This window comes from Heptranchias perlo, chromosome 7 (assembly GCF_035084215.1).
Source record: "Heptranchias perlo isolate sHepPer1 chromosome 7, sHepPer1.hap1, whole genome shotgun sequence".
Classification (NCBI taxonomy): Eukaryota; Metazoa; Chordata; class Chondrichthyes; order Hexanchiformes; family Hexanchidae; genus Heptranchias; species Heptranchias perlo.
In genome coordinates, this window is record NC_090331.1 from 55702247 (window position 1) to 55720161 (window position 17915).

The 17915-nt window shown below is 43.3% G+C and overlaps 1 protein-coding gene across 1 annotated transcript in view; it reads left to right on the plus strand.

The window, feature by feature from the left end:
• agps (alkylglycerone phosphate synthase) overlaps nucleotides 1–17915 on the plus strand; it is a 169558-nt gene that overhangs the window by 56100 nt on the left and 95543 nt on the right. The window contains exons 3-6 of the mRNA XM_067987618.1: nucleotides 416–506; nucleotides 1003–1123; nucleotides 1208–1282; nucleotides 4391–4462. Coding sequence (XP_067843719.1) covers nucleotides 416–506; nucleotides 1003–1123; nucleotides 1208–1282; nucleotides 4391–4462 — 359 coding nt within the window. The remainder of the gene's footprint in view (nucleotides 1–415; nucleotides 507–1002; nucleotides 1124–1207; nucleotides 1283–4390; nucleotides 4463–17915) is intronic.

Genomic DNA, 17915 nt, shown 5'->3' on the forward strand with positions numbered 1-17915 from the left:
ACTTTTGAACCTTATCAAATAGTTCCTAAATCTAAAAGTGCAGCTTCTAGGTTCTCTGATTTATCATCTTAGAGCAAGTAGATAGTGAAATACTGAGCATTTGAAACAAAATGTTATTCTGGGACCAAATTTAAAGGGCCATACACTTCTTGCAAATTCACTTAAAATCATAACTTTTTACAAATAGAAAAGTGCTGCAAATTTGTCAAACGCCACTTTCCTCATTTTTTTCTTTTATACGTGGAATGACCCAACTACTTTGTCACAGTGACCATTAATCGTTTACTCGGCAGTTAGTTTTCTGTACACGGGGTCAGGATTCTTTTGCTAAACATAAAGGTTTGAGTAGAAATAATGAACTTTAAAATACAGCACTATATTCACGGTAACTGATAAGTGAAAGTTTCATGTTCAGGTATCGACTTAGTGGCATGGTGCTGCCAGCTTTGAAGGAGTGGATGGAAAAATCCTTTGGAGCAAGTTTGGAGCACAGAACGACCCCGAGGGTAAGAAAGTTATGCTCAACAGTTCTGTGTTAGCATTCCTTTGATATTCTTGCCCTGCATACCACAAGCTGCAGATTTTGCATGATTTATTGAGCCTGAAAAAGCAAAGGAAATGCCCAGCTATGATTCTAGTTTTTTTTTGTTTTTTTCCAGAAGAAAATATTGGTGCTCCTTTTAACAGCTTCACATTTGTCATTGTCAAGTAAAAGTAAACCTGGCTTCTAAAAGTATTGAAGTAAACATTGTAACAAAAATGTAATCTTTGACGGCCTGATTTATTGCAGTGCTTCCTTTTAAGTACTTCACTGGGAAAATGTGAAAAATTATAAAGGGCATGTTTGGCTTATCAATTTAACAAAAAACGAATAAATTTCTATTCTTATCCTGAAATGTGCTTTGGTTTTGGCAAGGATGCTAATTTAAGACATTGCTCTTCTGCAGGTGAACAGTAATTTATAGAAACTAATGACCCAATTTTTTTTTTTCCTTTTTGAAGACCACACCAAATTTGGAAGCTCTTCCTTTAACCATTCTAAATGAAGAATGTCTCAAGGAACTAAAAGACATAGGTATCCCGTTTTCAAAAGATCCAGAGGACAGGTTAATAAGGTCCCATGGTAAGAAATCTGAAACTTTTTTTTATGGATGGATGATATTCAAACTATTTTGTAATCAACCAATGCACTTTGTTTTAAATGCAGGTCATTGCTTACATGAGATATTTGCTCTACGTGAAGGCAAAGTTGAACGAGTTCCAGATGTAGTGATCTGGCCAAGTAAGTATGGTGTTTTGTGTTTTTTAACCAACACTTTCAAACTGGCATATGCTTAGCAAACTAAATGGTGCATATAGAATTCTGTAACTGAGGAAAATACACACAGAATGTATCTAAAGCACAGCCCTGCCCAAATCACGTGTACATCTGTTGCCGATGTGAATCATAGAAAATGTACGGTACAGAAGGAGGCCATTCAGCACATCGTGTCTGCGCTGACTGAAAATGAGCCACCCAGATTAATCCCACTTTCCAGCACTTGGTCTGTAGCCTTGTAGGTCACGCACTTCAAGTGCACATCCAGGTACTTTTTAAATGAGTTGAGGGTTTCTGCCTCTACCACCCTTTCAGGCAGTGAGTTCCAGACCCCCACCACCCCCTGGGTGAAAAAACTTTTCCTCAGCTCCCCTCTAATCCTTCTACCAATCATTTTAAATCTATGCATCTGGTTATTGACCTCTCTGCTAAAGGAAATAGGTCCTTCCTATCCACTCTATCTAGGCCCCTCATAATTTTGTACACCTTAATTAAATCAACCCTCAGCCTCCTCTGTTCCAAAGAGAGCAACCCCAGCCTATCCAATCTTTCCTCATAGCTAAAATTCTCCGGTCCTGGCAACATCCTTGTAAATCTCCTCTACCCCCTCTAGTGCAATTACATCCTTCCAGTAATGTGGTGACCAGAACTGTACACAGTACTCAAGCTGTGGCCTATCTGGTGTTTTATACAGTTCTAGCATAATCTCCCTACTCTTACATTCTGTGCCTCTGCTAATAAAGGAAAATTTTCCATATGCCTTCTTAACCACCTTGCCTACCTGTCCTACCTTCAGGGATCTGTGGACATGCACTCCAAGGTCCCTCACTTCCTCTACACCTTTCAGTATCCTCCCATTTATTGTGTACTCCCTTGCTTTGTTTGCCTTCCCCAAATGCATTACCTCACACGTCTCCAGATTGAATTCCATTTGCCGCTTTTCTGTCCACCTGACCAGCCCATTGATATCTTCCTGCAGTCTACAGCTTTCCTCCTCACTATCAACCACACGGCCAATTTTTGTATCATATGCAAACTTCTTAATCATGCGCCCTACATTTAAGTCCAAATCATTAATATATATCACAAAAAGCAAGGACGTAGTACTGAGCCCTGCGGAACCCCACTGGAAACAGCCTTCCAGTCACAAACACCTGTCGACCATTACCTTATGCTGCCTGCCACTGAGCCAATTTTGGATCCAACTTGCCACTCTCCCTTGGATCCCATGGGCTTGTACTTTTTTGACCAGTCTGCCATGTGGGATCTTGTCAAAAGCCTTGCTAAAATCCATGTGGCCTATATCAAACACACTACCCTCATCGACCCTCCTTGTTACCATCTCAAAAAATTCAATCAAGTTAGTCAGACACGACCTTCCCTTAACAAATCTATGCTGACTGTCCTTGATTACTCCGTGCCTTTCTAAGTGACTATTTATCCTGTCCCTCAGAATTGATGTGCTCCTACTATATTCTATATTGTCTGAATAACTAGTGTGCAGTGAATAGTGTTGAAGCTCCTGCCATGTATATGTATGCACAACCAGGTATCAATTGTGTGGCATGTGCTGTCTGTTCTGTTCTCTTTCCCTCACACTCTCCCTTTTCTGGTACCAAATGTGCCATTTAATTTTAAATTCCCAAAGAGTAAGCCTGTCTATTGCTTTAGTCATTATTTGTTTCCTCAATGTTATGGTGAGATGAGAGTGACTGCCTTTGACATCAAGGCAGCATTTGACTGAGTGTGGCACCAAGGAGCGCTAGTAAAATTGAAGTCAATGGGAATCGGGGGGAAAGCTCTCCAGTGGCTGGAGTCAACCTAGCACAAAGGAAGATGGTAGTGGTTGGTGGTGGCCAATCATCTCAGCCCCAGGACATTGGTGCAGGAGTTCCTCAGGGCAGTGTTCTAGGCCCAACCATCTTCAGCTGCTTCATCAATGACCTTCCATCCACCATAAGGTCAGAAATGGGGATGTTCGCTGATGATTGCAGTGTTCAATTCCATTCGCAACCCCTCAGATAATGAAGCAGCCCGTGCCCGCATGCAGCAAGACCTGGACAACATCCAGGCTTGGGCTGATAAATGGCAAGTAACATTCGCGCCAGTCAAGCACCAGGCAATGACCATCTCCAACAAGAGAGTGTCCAACCACCTCCCATGACATTCAACGGCATTACCGTTGCCGAATCCCCCACCATCAACATCCTGGGGGTCACCATTGACCAGAAACTTAACTGGACCAGCCACATAAATACTGTGGCTACAAGAGCAGATCAGAGGCTGGGTATTCTGCGGTGAGTGACTCACGTCCTGACTCCCCAAAGCCTTTCCACCATCTACAAGACACAAGTCAGGAGTGTGATGGAATACTCTCCACTTGCCAGGATGAGTGCAGCTCCAAAAACAATCAAGAAGCTCGACAACATCCAGAACAAAGCAGTCCGCTTGATTGGCACCCCATCCACCACCCTAAACGTTCACTCCCTTCACCATCGGCGCACCATGGCTGCAGCATGTACCATCTACAGGATGCACTGCAGCAACTTGCCAAGGCTTCTTCGACAGCACCTCCCAAACCCGCGACCTCTACCACCTAGATAAGGACAAGGGCAGCAGGCACATGGGAACAACACCACCTGCACGTTCCCCTCCAAGTCACACACCATCCCGACTTGGAAATATATCATCGTTCCTTCATCGTCACTTGGTCAAAATCCTGGAACTCCCTACCAAACAGCACAGTTGGGAGAACCTTCACCACACGGACTGCAGCGGTTCAAGATGGCAGCTCACCGCCACCTTCTCGAGGGCAGTTAGGGATGGGGAATAAATGCTGGCCTTGCCACATCCCATGAACGAATAAAAAAAAAGTGACCCGGTGGTTAAATGGTGGCGCACTCAGTGTTATGTTTTGAATTTGGAAGTACAGAGTGGAAGTGCTTTCCTGCAGGAAGAGTTTGCCTGAGGTGCTCTTGTGATTCAGGAGCCAGATTAGCAGCTGTGTAGGGAGCAGTTGGGAATGGAGGATGTGAGAAGATCAACATTTTAAAATTTTGTATTTTGTTCCAGGCTGCCATTCTGACGTGGTCAAGATAGTGCAACTGGCTTCTAAGCACAATGTTTGCATCATTCCATTTGGTGGTAAGTATTTTTAATTGCTGTATGTTGCGACTTGGATTAGTTGGTAAACATTTAATTATAAAACTAAATTGTAGTCTGCCCAACTTTATTTAATTGCCCTGTATCAGCTAGCTTCAAATAGAATCAACTTGCAAAAAATTTACTCTGTTGCCAATGTACAGCACCAAAGAGAAATTGGTTGCCATCTATTGTTAAAAAGTTGATTAGTTGATTTTCTTTAAAAACATGAAATTATATGCCCAATTAAAATTTGGGGTAGAATATGAGTTTCAAATATTTGACTTTAAGCTTTGTTTTGCAGTGAGTGAATTGCAGTACCATAGGCCAATAAGGGACAGAAGAATTAAATTTGAGAACAATTTTATACCCCTGGTGTTGCTTGAAATATGGGATTTATGCTGGTTGCTGTCAGCTTGTCTATTTATACTAACTTGTCTATTCGCACTAACTTGTCTCAATAACTTGATTTTTGTCAGCCTTCCTGGTGCTGGGTGCAGTTTTTGTTTGAAACTGGCATGGTGGGAACAAAAAATTGAATTCCTAAATTGTTGCAAAAAAAATAAACCTGTGAACACTTTTCATTCACATTACCTGGGTAGCTGGAGAATTTATATAACTATGCACAAAAGTACAACTGTAGTTTGCAGCTGGGTTGAAGTTTCCTGATATCTCAACCCGGTTGGAATCAATATTCCAGCTAATTATGTAACTTAATTGCATACTTCATGATTGCTAACGCGTTTCCATCTTGCATATCAGGAGATTTGTCTTAAAGGTGTTTTTACATTTTCAGTGTGTATTGCAGCAAAATCACAAGAGCTATTATCCTATTTATAACTTGAACTACTTCAAATTTACTTTAAAGGGTGAGATGAATTAGGGTGGGAGGATAGCATTAACACCGGTATGGACTAGTTGGGCTGAATGCCGTTTCTGTACTGTACATTCTATGAACATTTCAGGGTAAGAATTCAATTTCTCAGAACACTTAATGGTTTTTAAATGGGCATTTTTTTCTGCTTTATTGTTCATGTCGCAACATACTGTTGCAGAAGTACATTTAAATCATACTTTTATTTTAAAAAGCTGCTTATGACCACCTGGGTTCTAAATAAAGCCAGTGTTTCTGTTTGATCTTTCTGTGCATGTTTTCTATTTCCATGTCAAATAGTTTAATATTTTTCAAATCCTTTTTGGTATTCTTTACTAGGATTTTTTTTGGACTGCATTCTAATTTGAAAAATGTATTGTAGTTGAGTTGACTTGAAGGAAATTACAGGAGGCATATCATGACTTGGGTTAAGGAAAATCAAATGGCACTGACTGCTTAACTTGAGCACTACAGGCAAAAGTGCATAATATTAACACATCACAAATTATTTTCCATAACTTACAACTATTTGGTATGTTTAATGCAAGTGGCTGGCAGCTTTACGCGTTGATGCTGTGGTCTATTGCACGTCTGTGTTGTGTGCTGACTGTGTGGATCACACTTCATACAGGGAGCTGAAATGTGGAGATGCCGGTGATGGACTGGGGTTGACAATTGTAAACAATTTTACAACACCAAGTTATAGTCCAACGATTTTATTTGAAATCTACAAGCTTTCAGGGGCTTCCTCCTTCCTCAGGTAAATGTCAGGAACTCCTCGAAGCCTACGCATTTATAAATCACAGAACAATACATGGTGATTACAGACAGCCTTTGCAACGGCCCGTTGCTAAGGCAATCACCGTGTTCAGACAGAGAGGTGTTACCTACAGAACCCCCGAATATACATTCAACAAAAAAAACAAACAGGAAAAAAAGAGAGAGGCAGAAACATCCAGAAGGCAGAGAAAGCCAGCAAATGACCCGTTATATTAAAAACAGATAGCTTTTGTTCGCTGGTGGGCTTACGTGTAGCGTGACATGAACCCAAGATCCTGGTTGAGGCCATCCTCATGGGTGCGGAACTTGGCTATCAATTTCTGATCTACGATTTTGCGTTGTCGTGTGTCTCGAAGGCCGCCTTGGAGTACGCTTACCCGAAGGTCGGTGGCTGAATGTCCCTGACTGCTGAAGGGACTGGGAGGGAACCCTCCTGTCTGGCGATTGTTGCGCGGTGTCCGTTCATCCGTTGTCGCAGCGTCTGCATGGTCTCGCCGATGTACCATGCTCTGGGGCATCCTTTCCTGCAACGTATGAGGTAGACAACGTTGGCCGAGTCACAGGAGTATGAACCGTGCACCTGGTGGGTGGTGTCCTCTCGTGTGATGGTGGTATCTGTGTCGATGATCTGGCATGTCTTACAGAGGTTACCGTGGCAGGGTTGTGTGGTGTCGTGGACGCTGTTCCCCTGAAAGCTGGGTAATTTGCTGCGAACGATAGTCTGTTTGCGGTTGGGTGGCTGTTTAAAGGCGAGTAGTGGAGGTGTGGGGATGGCCATAGCGAGGTGTTTGTCGTCATTGATGACATGTTGAAGGCTGCGGAGAACATGGCGTAGTTTCTCCGCTCCGGGGAAGTACTGGACGACGAAGGGTACTCTGTTGGTTGCGTCGTGTGTTAGTCTTCTGAGGCGGTCTATGCGATTTTTCACTGTGGCCTGTCGGAACTGTGGATCGAAATTGATAGCCAAGTACCGCACCCATGAGGACGGCCTCAACTGGGATCTTGGGTTCATGTCACGCTACACGTAAGCCCACCAGCGAACAAAAGCTATCTGTTTTTAATATAACGGGTCATTTGCTGGCTTTCTCTGCCTTCCGGATGTTTCTGCCTCTTTTTTTTCCTGTTTGTTTTTTTTGTTGAATGTATATTCGGGGGTTCTGTCGGTAACACCTCTCTGTCTGAACATGGTGATTGCCTTGGCAACGGGCTGTTGCAAAGGCTGTCTGTAATCACCATGTATTGTTCTGTGATTTATAAATGCGTAGGCTTCGAGGAGTTCCTGACATTTACCTGAGGAAGGAGGAAGCCTCCGAAAGCTTGTAGATTTCAAATAAAATCGTTGGACTATAACTTGGTGTTGTAAAATTGTTTACAAGGGAGCTGAAAGGAAAAGAAGTGCAAAATTGTATGGGCAGAAGAAAACTAGGGTAGAAAAACAAAACTGTGAATGAGAGGGGAACAGACTGGGGGAAAAATGGAGGAATTCAGGAGAGGGACAAGCTAGAAAAAGAGGGATCAAAAGAGCAAACGTTCAGGCAGATATTAACAAACCAAGGTAGAAAAATGAGGCTATATGCTAATGTTCATAAAGTAGTTCCACCAGTGACTCCTTGAACCCATAAACTTATACCGTAGTCTTGGTTTGTTAAAAACAGAGACCCGGACTGTTCTTAAAAGACTGTTGAAGATTCAAGGGTACTTTTATATTGCACCATTGCTGCTGGGTTCCTGAAGCATGGAATTCATGCAGCTGGCTGCAAGCCAAATGCAAAACAGCCAGGACTCGTTAAAACCAGCAGCCACTGAGAGACTACTAAAACAGGTCTTCCTGGCAGTCGGTCTTGGCGAGTCCCCCGTGGCTTTCCATTTTGAGCTAAGTAGTTTTAGCTATGTGTATGTTGGCACTTGGGTTAGTCCTAAGCATTTAATTATAAAACTTCTCTGCACAAGCCCCATGCTTCAGGAAACCAGCAGCACTAATGCACGTCTTGCCCAACACTAAATAATTTGTTAAATTTGTGACTTCACAATTCAGAAGGCAAAACTTGATACTGCTCATTACCTACCTGGCTAAATCCTAATGCATGTATATTAAACCAATGGTTGCACATATAAAGTCCTGCACTGAAGTGTCACTTTTCCCCTCCCAATGGCTGGAAAAATTGCAGGTTCTGATCTCTGATGCTGGCTATTTACCAAGTTTTTATTTTAGCATTTGTCCTCTGGATGTAGGTGATACTGGCAAGGCCACATTTATTACCCATTCCAAGTTGTCCTGAGAAGGTGGCGGTAGGCCACTTTGTTGTACTGCTGGAGTCCTTGGGGGTAATTTTAATTCCAAGAATGTGTGGGTTGGGGGCAGATGGGAGGTTAAACTAGCAGCTTTTTGGAATGGGACCGCATCCCGGCTCCAACGCCGCCCCTGTTAGGATGCGTGCATGCAACAGAAACCTGGAAGCCCTGTCCCCACTTAAAGCCAGCGGGCTGATATTTAAAGGGCCAATTCAGGTAGTTGAATCACTTTAGGTAGTTAACTTTTTGTGGATTCTGCAACAGAAACCGATTTAACTACTCCTGAACGTGTCTCCCGAGGCTTCTGCAATAAGTCATTGAAACGGAGCCGAGTTGCAGCCAAAGCTCATTTGGTCCTTTAAACCAGTGATTGACACATCTCAATAAAAGGTGAGGTATTGCAGCTGGGCACTCAGTTCCCTCAAACGTTTGGCTTGGAGTCCTTGGTGTTTAGACTGAGATTTCTTTGTTGAGACTGAAAATTCTTGTGTTCAGGCAAACTTACCTACATTTTGGAGACCCTCAAACTGACAAGCTCAGGATGGGGGGGTGGGGGGGGCACAATGCATCTATTCCATAGTACATCTGAGGAGGAGGAAAATGAAGATAGGGAGCCCATCGCCAGAGCAGCCGTGCACATTGCTGCCCACAAAGTCAGGGATGCCCTCATCGCCAACAGATTCTCATAATGAGATGTGTAAAATGAAGACTTTGAAATACTCAGGCTGCCTGAAACAACCAACGCCCCCCCCCCCCCCCCCCCCCACCCCTTGCACAAACAGTCCTTCAACCACGCATACATCCATTGCACACCCGTCCAATAGGTGGCATCATGTCTTGGAATTCATGATGAAGCACATGAAAGGGCAAATTCACAAAAGGGACTCAGTGATGGCCACAACATGGCAGTGGTGGTGATAATGATTAAATTTAATGTGCTGTAACAAAAAATATAAATTAACATCACAGTTTGTCAAACACCCCAGTGCATACCCTTGGTGAATTACAATTGCTTAGCCTTTCTCTTTCTACTGCTTCTACATGGTGCATCCCCGTGACTTCAGCAGAGGTAATGTCAGGGTGCTCAGATCCCTGCCCTGACTGCTGAAATGCTCTCGGCCTACGACCTTTGGGTTTTGGAGCCGTGAGGGCCAAAAACTGCTCCACCTGCACCTTTGCAGGGGCAGACTCTCTACCATTGGGAGAGGAAGCAGCATTGCAGGTACTGGTTGAGGGGGGTGGGGGTGCAGGCAGTGGATGAGACACGGGAGCGCTTTGAGTGGAGTCCCCACTTCCATGTCCCCGTTCGCCATCATCCCTCTCCCGGGCCAGTGCAACATCACTCCCACCACTCTGCTGGCCAACAGGTTGGTGAGTGGATGTGCCATGTTGTAAGGCCACAGACTCATTTGAGAGCTGTGCTTGAAACTCAATGGAGGCTACCATTCTCTCCATCGCAGACATTCTCACACTTAGCTGCACCACCAATCCTCCATCCTTTCCACTATCGTGGAGAGTGTGGGTGGCACTTTTTCCATTACCTCGTGAAGTTACTGCTGCAGCTCTATCATTCTCCTTCTCAATGGTGGCCCCCGGAGTTCAGCATCTATGTCCAGCTGAGCAGAGCTTGGAGAGGATTGTGCCCCCCGACGCGGACTCTCCACAGCAGCCCCTACCACTAGTGTCTGCTCATGCTCACTTGAGTGGTGAATCACCAGGTGACAACCCAACTAACTATATAACAGGACCCACCGAAGTGCGAGTACCAGCGCTGGTGCGTGGCTGTACCATTGGGAGAGGAAGCACGGTGACGGTGCACCCTCCGAAGGAATGAGTTCTTCCATTTCTGCTGATTCCTCGTGAAGGCCCTGGAAGGCAACAGAAAGCAATATTAATGATTCATCGCAAAAGTGACAATCTTTCCAATGACCTTACTGAGGTCTGGCACAATTACATCATTGATAAAATTAATTCATCGTGTGTGTGAACGATGTTAAAGTTCTGTTATCCGCCATCTGCGGGTTGCCCATGGATAGGCATGCGATGGTCGGACTTATTTCCATGGCCTCCTCCTCCACATCTGTCACCTCCACTATGTGATGGGCCACCTCCAGTTCTGCTCCTCTCCCTTGCATTTTGTGCTGTTTTCCACAGGGGAGAAAGAACAGACCGGTGAGTGACTGAAGGTGATTTATTCACCCTTTGAATGCATTGCTTTGGGTGAGGCTGACCATGAAAGAGATATGTCAGAGGGTGACTATCAGACAGATACATCGCATTGCATCAGGATTGGGTTGAGTGGCAGTGGTGGGTAAATAAATGGGCAGTTGAGGAATTGCTTAGAAAGTAAAAGATGGTTGCTGCTGCTGACACTTAAGTGGGCGTGAGGAGTTATGTGATGGCAAGGCGTGCCAACACAGAGTGATGGAATTTTTTTGGGGTGGGGTGCGGTGTTGAACAACACAGGATGTGGGTGAATCAGCAATTGTACTCACTTTTCCTGACGTGGTTAGGTCATTAAAACACTTCCTGCACTGAACCCAAGACCTGGGCACCGTGCTCCTCCTGCTCACCTCTTCTGCCACCTCCAGCCAAGCATTTTTGGTTACAGAGCTAGGTTTCTTCCTGCCATCCATTGGAAACATTACCACCTTCCCAGCTCTCACTGCAGCGAGCAGTACGTCCGTGGTGGCGTCATTAAATCTAGGGGCAGCCTTTGCTTTCCTGGGCTCCATTTCTCCTTTATCAAAATCCATTCTTGAACTGGCCCTTTAAATAGTGGGCTTTAAATCACATCATTGGGGTGCGCAGTAGGCCTGCTGTCAGGTTGGAGACACGAAACCTGGAAGCAAAGTTAATTGACTGCAATCAAGATACGATCGTAGATTTAAACACGTTCACTTTGCCTCTGGGTTCCCCATGTGCAAATCCACCCACCCGCTGACTTCCTGCCACCATGCTAAAATCATGGCCCTCGGTGGTGGTGGGTAAGGAATTTCAGGATTTTGACCTAGTAGAGATGAAGGAATGGTGGAATCTGTCTAAATCAGGATGGTGTTTGACTTTGAGGGGAACTTGGAGGTGATGGTGTTCTCAAGATATTCCTTGTCTTGTTCTTGCTAGTAGAGATCATGGGGATGGGAGGCTTGGTCAAAGTAAACTTGAATTGCTGCAGGGCATCCTGTGGATCTTATATACTGCAGCCACGGTGCACTTTTGATGAATGTGTTGGATATTGAATTCAATGGCAAAGGTATGATCAGGCAGATTGCTCTATCTTGGATGATGTCGATCTGCTTGTGTTGTAACCAAACCCATCCTAGTCAGTGGTACTCCATCACACTCCTGACTTAAGCCATGTCAATGGTGCAGAGGCATATAAGGGTTAGGAAGTGAGCCTTTTGTTGTAGTGTCTTACCTCTGCCCTGCACTTGTAGCCATAATATGGATATGGCTGGTCCAGTTAAGCTTCTGGTCATAGCTGACCCTCACAATGTTGATGGTGGGGTGGACTTTGATGCTGGTGCTATTAAAGGTCGGGGGAGGTGGTTGGGCCATGTGGATGGCTGTTGCCTAGTACTTGTGTGGCACACATTACCAACTACCTGTCAGCCCAACATGGGTGTTGTCCATGTCCTATAGGCTGGCATAGGCGGCATCATTGTCTGAGGAGTTGTGAGTGGAGCTGAACACGAGAATAGTCAGCGATGAGTCCCACCCTTGATCTTATGACAGAGGGAAGGACATTGAAGCAGCTGAAGATGGTTTGGAGAACGATGCTACCCTGAAGAATTCCAGCAGCGATGCCCTAAAGCTGTGATGATCAGCTTCTGGCAACCATGTCCATAATCTTGTGGCAGGAATCATACCTGACACAAGGGCTTTCCCATTGACTTCAGTGCTGCTAGGGCTCCATGGTTAAATGATGTTGAGAGCAGTTACTCTTGCCTCTCCTGACATTTATTATGTTGCGTTCATTCCTGAATCAAGGCTGTGACGAGGTCTGGAGCCAAGTGGTTCAGTGGAATCTAAACTGAATGTTGGCAAGCATGATGGCACTGTTTACTTCTTCCATTGCGTTGCTGATGAAAAGAAAGAAAGCCTCAGGACATTCCGAAGTGCTTTACAGCCAATTAAGTACTTTTGAAGTGTAGTCACTGTTTTAATGTAGGAAACATTACAACATGACTGGGAGGAGGTTGATGGGATGGTTATCGGCATGGTTAGATTTATCCTGTTTTCTTGTGGATAGGATCCACTGGGCAATATTCCCATTGCTGGGTAGATGCCTGGGTTATAACTGGACTGTAAAACTTGGGTAGAGGGCAGGCAAGCTCTGATATTCAGATCTTCAGCACTACAACCAGGATGTTACCAGGATCTATAGTTTTTGCTGTGTCCAGTGTACTCTGTTACAGATTGTGATGGCACATAATTCTGCCGTTGCTGATGCCCCTCAGTGCTTTTTGAATGCTCAATTTTGGGCTGCAAAGCCTATTAACTTTGCAGGATGGTAGTGCCACAATACATGAGGGAGCATGTACTCACTGGGAAGATGATAATTTGTCTTCCTCAAGGAGTATGGTGGTCACTTCTACCAATGCTATTGTGGACAGACGTGTCTGCGACAGGTAGGTTAGTGAAGACAAAGTGAAGCAGGTTATTCTCTCGGTGATTTCCTCACTACCTGATGCAGGCCCAGTCTAGTACCTTTTTTGTCTTTCAGAACTTAGCCTGCTCAGTCAGTTAGTGGTGGTGGTGGTACCATGTCACTCTTGGTGAACATTGAAATCCCCCACCCAGAGTATATTTTGTGCCTTGCTTCTTCCAAGTGGTGTTTAACAACGAGGAATGCTGATTTTAGTTGTGGGAGTTAAGTTGTAATCAGGATTCTTTGGAATTGTTTGACCTGAAATCATGGGATCCCAAATCAGTGTTGAGGGTTCTCCACGGACACACCCGCCTAACTGTATACCACTGTCTACACCTCTGGTGGGTTTATCTTGGTGGTAGGACAGGACAATACCTAGGAATGGTGATGGATGAATTGGAAATGTTGGCTAAAATTCAACAAAGCAGTCCACTTGATCAACACCCCCTACTACTGAACTTAATATCTGTCAGTAAATATTGCAGCCAGTATGCTATCTACAGGAGGCACTGCAACAACTTGTCAAGCTTACTTAGACCTCTACCACTGAGGAGGACAAAAGAAGCAAAGATCCTGGGAATACCATCACCTGAGTTTCCTGCCAAATCTCACACCATACTGACTTGGATGTATTCTGCCGTTCCGTCACGATCATTGGGTGAAGCTGCTGGAATTGACAACCGTAACACCATTATAGGAGCACCATCACCACAAGAACTCCAGCAGTTCAAGAAGGCCCATCATCTCACGGCGGGTAGGGATGGGCAACAAACGTAGCCTTGCTGGTGCTGTATATATCTGAGGATACATCCTGAAATTGAGAGCATCGAATGTTCGCTATGGGAGTGGAATTTCTGACCACTAACTTTAGTTAAAAAGTAGATGGGAGTATTAGGTGGTGGAATGGCACTTCATACTTTTAGGAACTAGAGTCTCACTCCAGAGATTGTTGTTAATTGTCATGCTTACCCAAAGCCCTTATGTTATGCTAAGTTTTATTTGCTGCAGTATTTTTTGTTTTTCATTATTTCATATACTCTATAAATCTTTTAATTGCACAAGGGAAAAACCAGCTATAAAAACCTAGATCTGGATAAATGTATACTTTATGTAAATGTATCAATCCAATTCAAATTTCCCATTCATCCACATTATATGAAAGTTATAGTCCAAGCATAAGTGTCGGTCTGTCTGGTCTGTCTGGTCTGTCTGGTCTGTCTGTCTCTCTCTCTCTCTCTCTCTCTCTCATAATCTTGAATATTTTGTTTTAAGCTGTACCTAGGTTAATAATAAATTGGCCGTAAAATAATTTTCTCATCTCCAAATTGTAATAGTAATTATTTTAAGTGTAAATAATGTGAAGTAAATCTTAAATTAGTGAACCTGCATTTTAAGTTAAAAGATCTGGCTCTCAACAGTATTTATTTGCAATTGCTAGTTTCTAAACCTTTGCTCAACTTTATGACTGAGTACCACTGCAATAAATAGTAAGTGTGGGCTATGGAGAGATTTATGGTCACACCTGGAGTCCTGGGCTCCAATAACAAGGACAGAAACAGGAGCTTTGCTTTCCTGCTACTGAGTCTGAAAGGAAACTAAGCATGGGCCAGTGAGCTACAAGGATCTGCCTATTGAAAGGTAGCTTTGTTGAGGAGTCAGCAAGTAAAGAATAGCTTTGCCTGCTTTAGTTAGTTATTTTGGGAAACACTAATAAAATTGGTCACAAATTTCAGAAAAAGTGTGGGTTTATAACATCTGTTTTTATTAGTGAATAGGTTCAATCTATTCACTTGGATCAGTAAATTGCTGCTGTTGGTTGTAGTTGATTTTCAGTGATTTTAGTTCTGCCACTTGCACTAATGGGCAGACGAGCACAACCCATAAGGCTATATTGAAAGTTAGTGTCAGTTGCGTTTTCAGTGATTGATAGAACCTACAAAGGGCAAAGTTTATGCAAGCTTAGAGAATCCTGCATTTGAACAGATCTGTGTAGTTGCATTTTAAGTTTCAGCGGGTTCTGTGTAAATAATATAAAACCTGGAAACACTTAGTGTTAAGTAACTGGAGCATGTTATTAGATTTGACTTGGCCATGACATTGGGAGAACTCCTCTTCATATAGTACCATGGAATCTGTTATATTCACTTAAACAAAGGCCTGTCTGCCCCCTCAATGTCTCATCCGAAAATGCCTCTAACAGTGTAGCATTCCCTTAATACGACACTGAAGTGTCAGCCTAGATTATGTGCTGCAGTCACTGGAGTGGGGCTTGGACCCATGACCCTCTGACTTTGAAGTGAGGGAGCTATCACTGAGCCAAGGCTGACACTGACTATAAAGCAGGAAGGTTCCATGTTTAGTATCTGGTCTGTGCAAAGTTGGGTGATTTTACCCAGGGTAATATTGTTAGGGAGGGTAAAATCAGCCAATGTTTGCAATTCTGATCACTGTGTAGCAACTTCTGGCAATACGTAAATGTGGAGACCAGGTGGGGACAGGATTGAGTTTGACTGTGTTGTCCCCTTGAATGAATAGCCTGGCTAAGCTAACGTGAAGAATGACCACATGGGTAAGGTACTGGAAGGTGACTTCTAAACAAAGTTCCTTGGAATTATGCACTAATGAGGAAATAGCCCCTTTAAGAGGGAAGAAGAACAAATTGATCGAAAAATACACATTTGTTTCAATGAATAACATTTAAAAAACATTTTTTAATGTACATCTATGGTTTACTTTCCTATTTTTTTTTAAAAGGCACAATTAAAAATGCTGTCCTCAAATGTATTCAAAATCTGTACTCATCTGTTTCTTGTGTCTCTGCTGGATACTGAAGGAACCAGTCTGCTTCCTGCAGGCACTTTAGAATCTGTTTTTCATTAACTGTTAGAAGTTTTGGCCTGTATATATTATTGACTCTTCTAGTTTCCTAATGTAGTTATGGTTGGCTTAGTTGTGCAGCAGTATGTTCCGTACCCATGAATCATCTTGTGGGCAAAATCTAATTCAGGTTTTGAAAAATCTTTGTTTTGGTTGCTAGTGAAGCAGTTGCAGTGCTGTTTTATCTTCCTCAACTTATTTGATATGAAGATTGGAATGCTAACATCCTGTAACAGTTGTACTGATGCACATGATGTAGCTGCTGCCACTGATTAGTATTACACATACTCTATTAACCTTTCTTTATCACTAGTTTAAATTTAAAGAAGCATAATAGTTTGCTTGAATGGCTTGGCAACAGAAGTAGCAGAATACTTTATCTCCCAACCAGATAGCTATGGATTTGAGTTCAAAGCTACGTAATGTTCAAGATTGCTTAGTACTCCAAAAATCTTTTATTTTACTTATAGTTAGTATCAGCATAGTGACATGCTTCACCTACAGAGAAATGGAGAATTGACAAAAAGAGCTTTCACTACAAGAACTCATACAATTCCTTACATTTGTCCACCCCAGTCCATCACTGGCATCTCCACATCATACAAGAACTTTAGCTAATCACTGAATTTATACCCAAAACTAAAGGCATATGTGGCCATAAGTTGACCTATATGGTCAGAAATTACATTTAAAACATTTTAAAAAGATATTTCTGGTACTAATTGTATTGGTTGAGTGTGTTTCAAACCAGATTGCAAGCAGTTTTCTAGCTGTAGTAATTGAAATTAAACTAAGAACATTGAGCATTTTTTTAAAAAAAATCTGTTTTGTTTAAATTTGTCTGTAGTGTTTTGTACAGCTTAAGCTTGCATGAAAATGCACCAAGAGACACAAGGATGTATAATTATAGTTTTTTTGGAACTAATTCTGGGCTAAAAAGAGAATCTCTCCCTGACATTCCTACACTCCTGAAATTTTTAGAAAATTTTGGGTGCAGGGATATTTAGGATTATCCCAGTATCCAATAATTCACAAATACAGAATAGTCTAATTTCTCCCAGAATTCCACTAACCCTATCCCTCTCTGATCTCAGCTGGGGTAGTAGAAACATTGCAGTTGATCTTAGCATTCCTGGATTAGGCAGGGCGAAAATTGATCAAGGTTCCCATTCCTGGTCCTTACCCAGCGACTCCTGCTGGAAATGTACCTGTATAGACATCAAATGAGGATAGGATGGGACTTGGCTGTAATACCATCTGCTGACATTAACTGCCCAGGCTTGCATATGAAAGCGGCTGTTTGGGTGAGATATTGGCGAGGCCCATGAAACCATACAGCAAAACTACAACATACTTTGGTCAGCTGGGTGTCTGACATGCATGGAAACCGATCACTGAATTTCTCAGTACCTTGGTTTGGGGCTTTTTGACCAAATAGTGTTTCTCTTTGCCTGATATGGAATACACACACTCTTCCTGTAGAGATACAACCCAATGAGGTTAGGCAAAGCTTGGCAAGAGTCAAGGCTTAAGAACTCCCAAATATGTACATGTGGTCCTGCTGACATTTAACCAGCCAAAATTACGTAGCTTACCACTGCAAAGCACTGGCAAGCTACCCAGCATTGTAAATAGATACCCTATATTTCCGACATTGGCTTGCAGAGTTGTCTGGGGCAGAGTGGAAAGAATCCTACCCCCCCCCCCCACCCCCAACCTCCCTTTGGCATGGAACCCTTTTTTTTAAATAAGTTTGAAGTCCCTCTCTTTCTCCTGGTGTTATTACTACTCCGAGGGAGCAGGCAGATGAGAGTTTTCTGGGAATTCTCCCACTTTTTAGCACCATCCCTTCAAAATAAAACGGGGAGAATAGCAAACCTATGGTCCCCTATAGAGCTGCATGTTGAGTCCTGAGACTTTTTATCCTGCTCCCTTTGGGAAAGCTGTTGGTTTCTGTTTAGTGCTACTCCATAGAGATTAGC